The sequence below is a fragment of the Phalaenopsis equestris genome, unplaced genomic scaffold (assembly GCF_001263595.1).
Source record: "Phalaenopsis equestris unplaced genomic scaffold, ASM126359v1 Scaffold178460, whole genome shotgun sequence".
Lineage (NCBI taxonomy): Eukaryota > Viridiplantae > Streptophyta > Magnoliopsida > Asparagales > Orchidaceae > Phalaenopsis > Phalaenopsis equestris.
The window spans coordinates 1-457 of NW_018198409.1; the positions used below are offsets into that span (position 1 = coordinate 1).

A 457-nucleotide genomic window follows, 5' to 3' on the forward strand; every position below is an offset into this window, starting at 1 on the left:
GAGCAATTCATGAAAGATAGTGTCAATGATAGAACAGATGAGTACGGGGGTAGCTTAGAGAATCGATGCCGCTTTGCTTTGGAGGTTGTTGAAGAAGTTGTTAAAGAGATTGGTGCCGAAAGAGTGGCCATTCGATTATCTCCCTTTGCGACTGAGGTAGATTGTTGGGATTCTGACCCTGATGCACTTGGGGTCTACATGGCTCGGTCATTGAATAAATATGGGCTCTTATACATCCATATAACTGAGCCTCGAATGACTTTTGAGGAAGGAAAGTTGAAGATTCCTCAACGCCTTCATGAAATACGAAAAACTTATAAGGGGACCTTACTCACAGCAGGAGGCTATGATAGAGAGGAAGGAAATAAGGCTATTAAAGAAGGATATGCTGATCTAATAGCATTTGGCCGCTTTTTTGTAGCTAATCCAGATTTGCCTAAAAGATATGAACTAAATG

General features: G+C 41.4%; 1 protein-coding gene across 1 annotated transcript; it reads left to right on the top strand.

Annotated features, from left to right (window-relative positions):
• Positions 1-6: 6 nt before the first annotated feature.
• Positions 7-453, top strand: LOC110034251 (12-oxophytodienoate reductase 1-like; the record flags this gene model as incomplete). Its single annotated transcript, XM_020738532.1, has 1 exon — positions 7-453. A coding segment is annotated over exon 1 (444 nt), but the record flags the coding sequence as incomplete, so codon positions are not given.
• Positions 454-457: the final 4 nt, after the last annotated feature.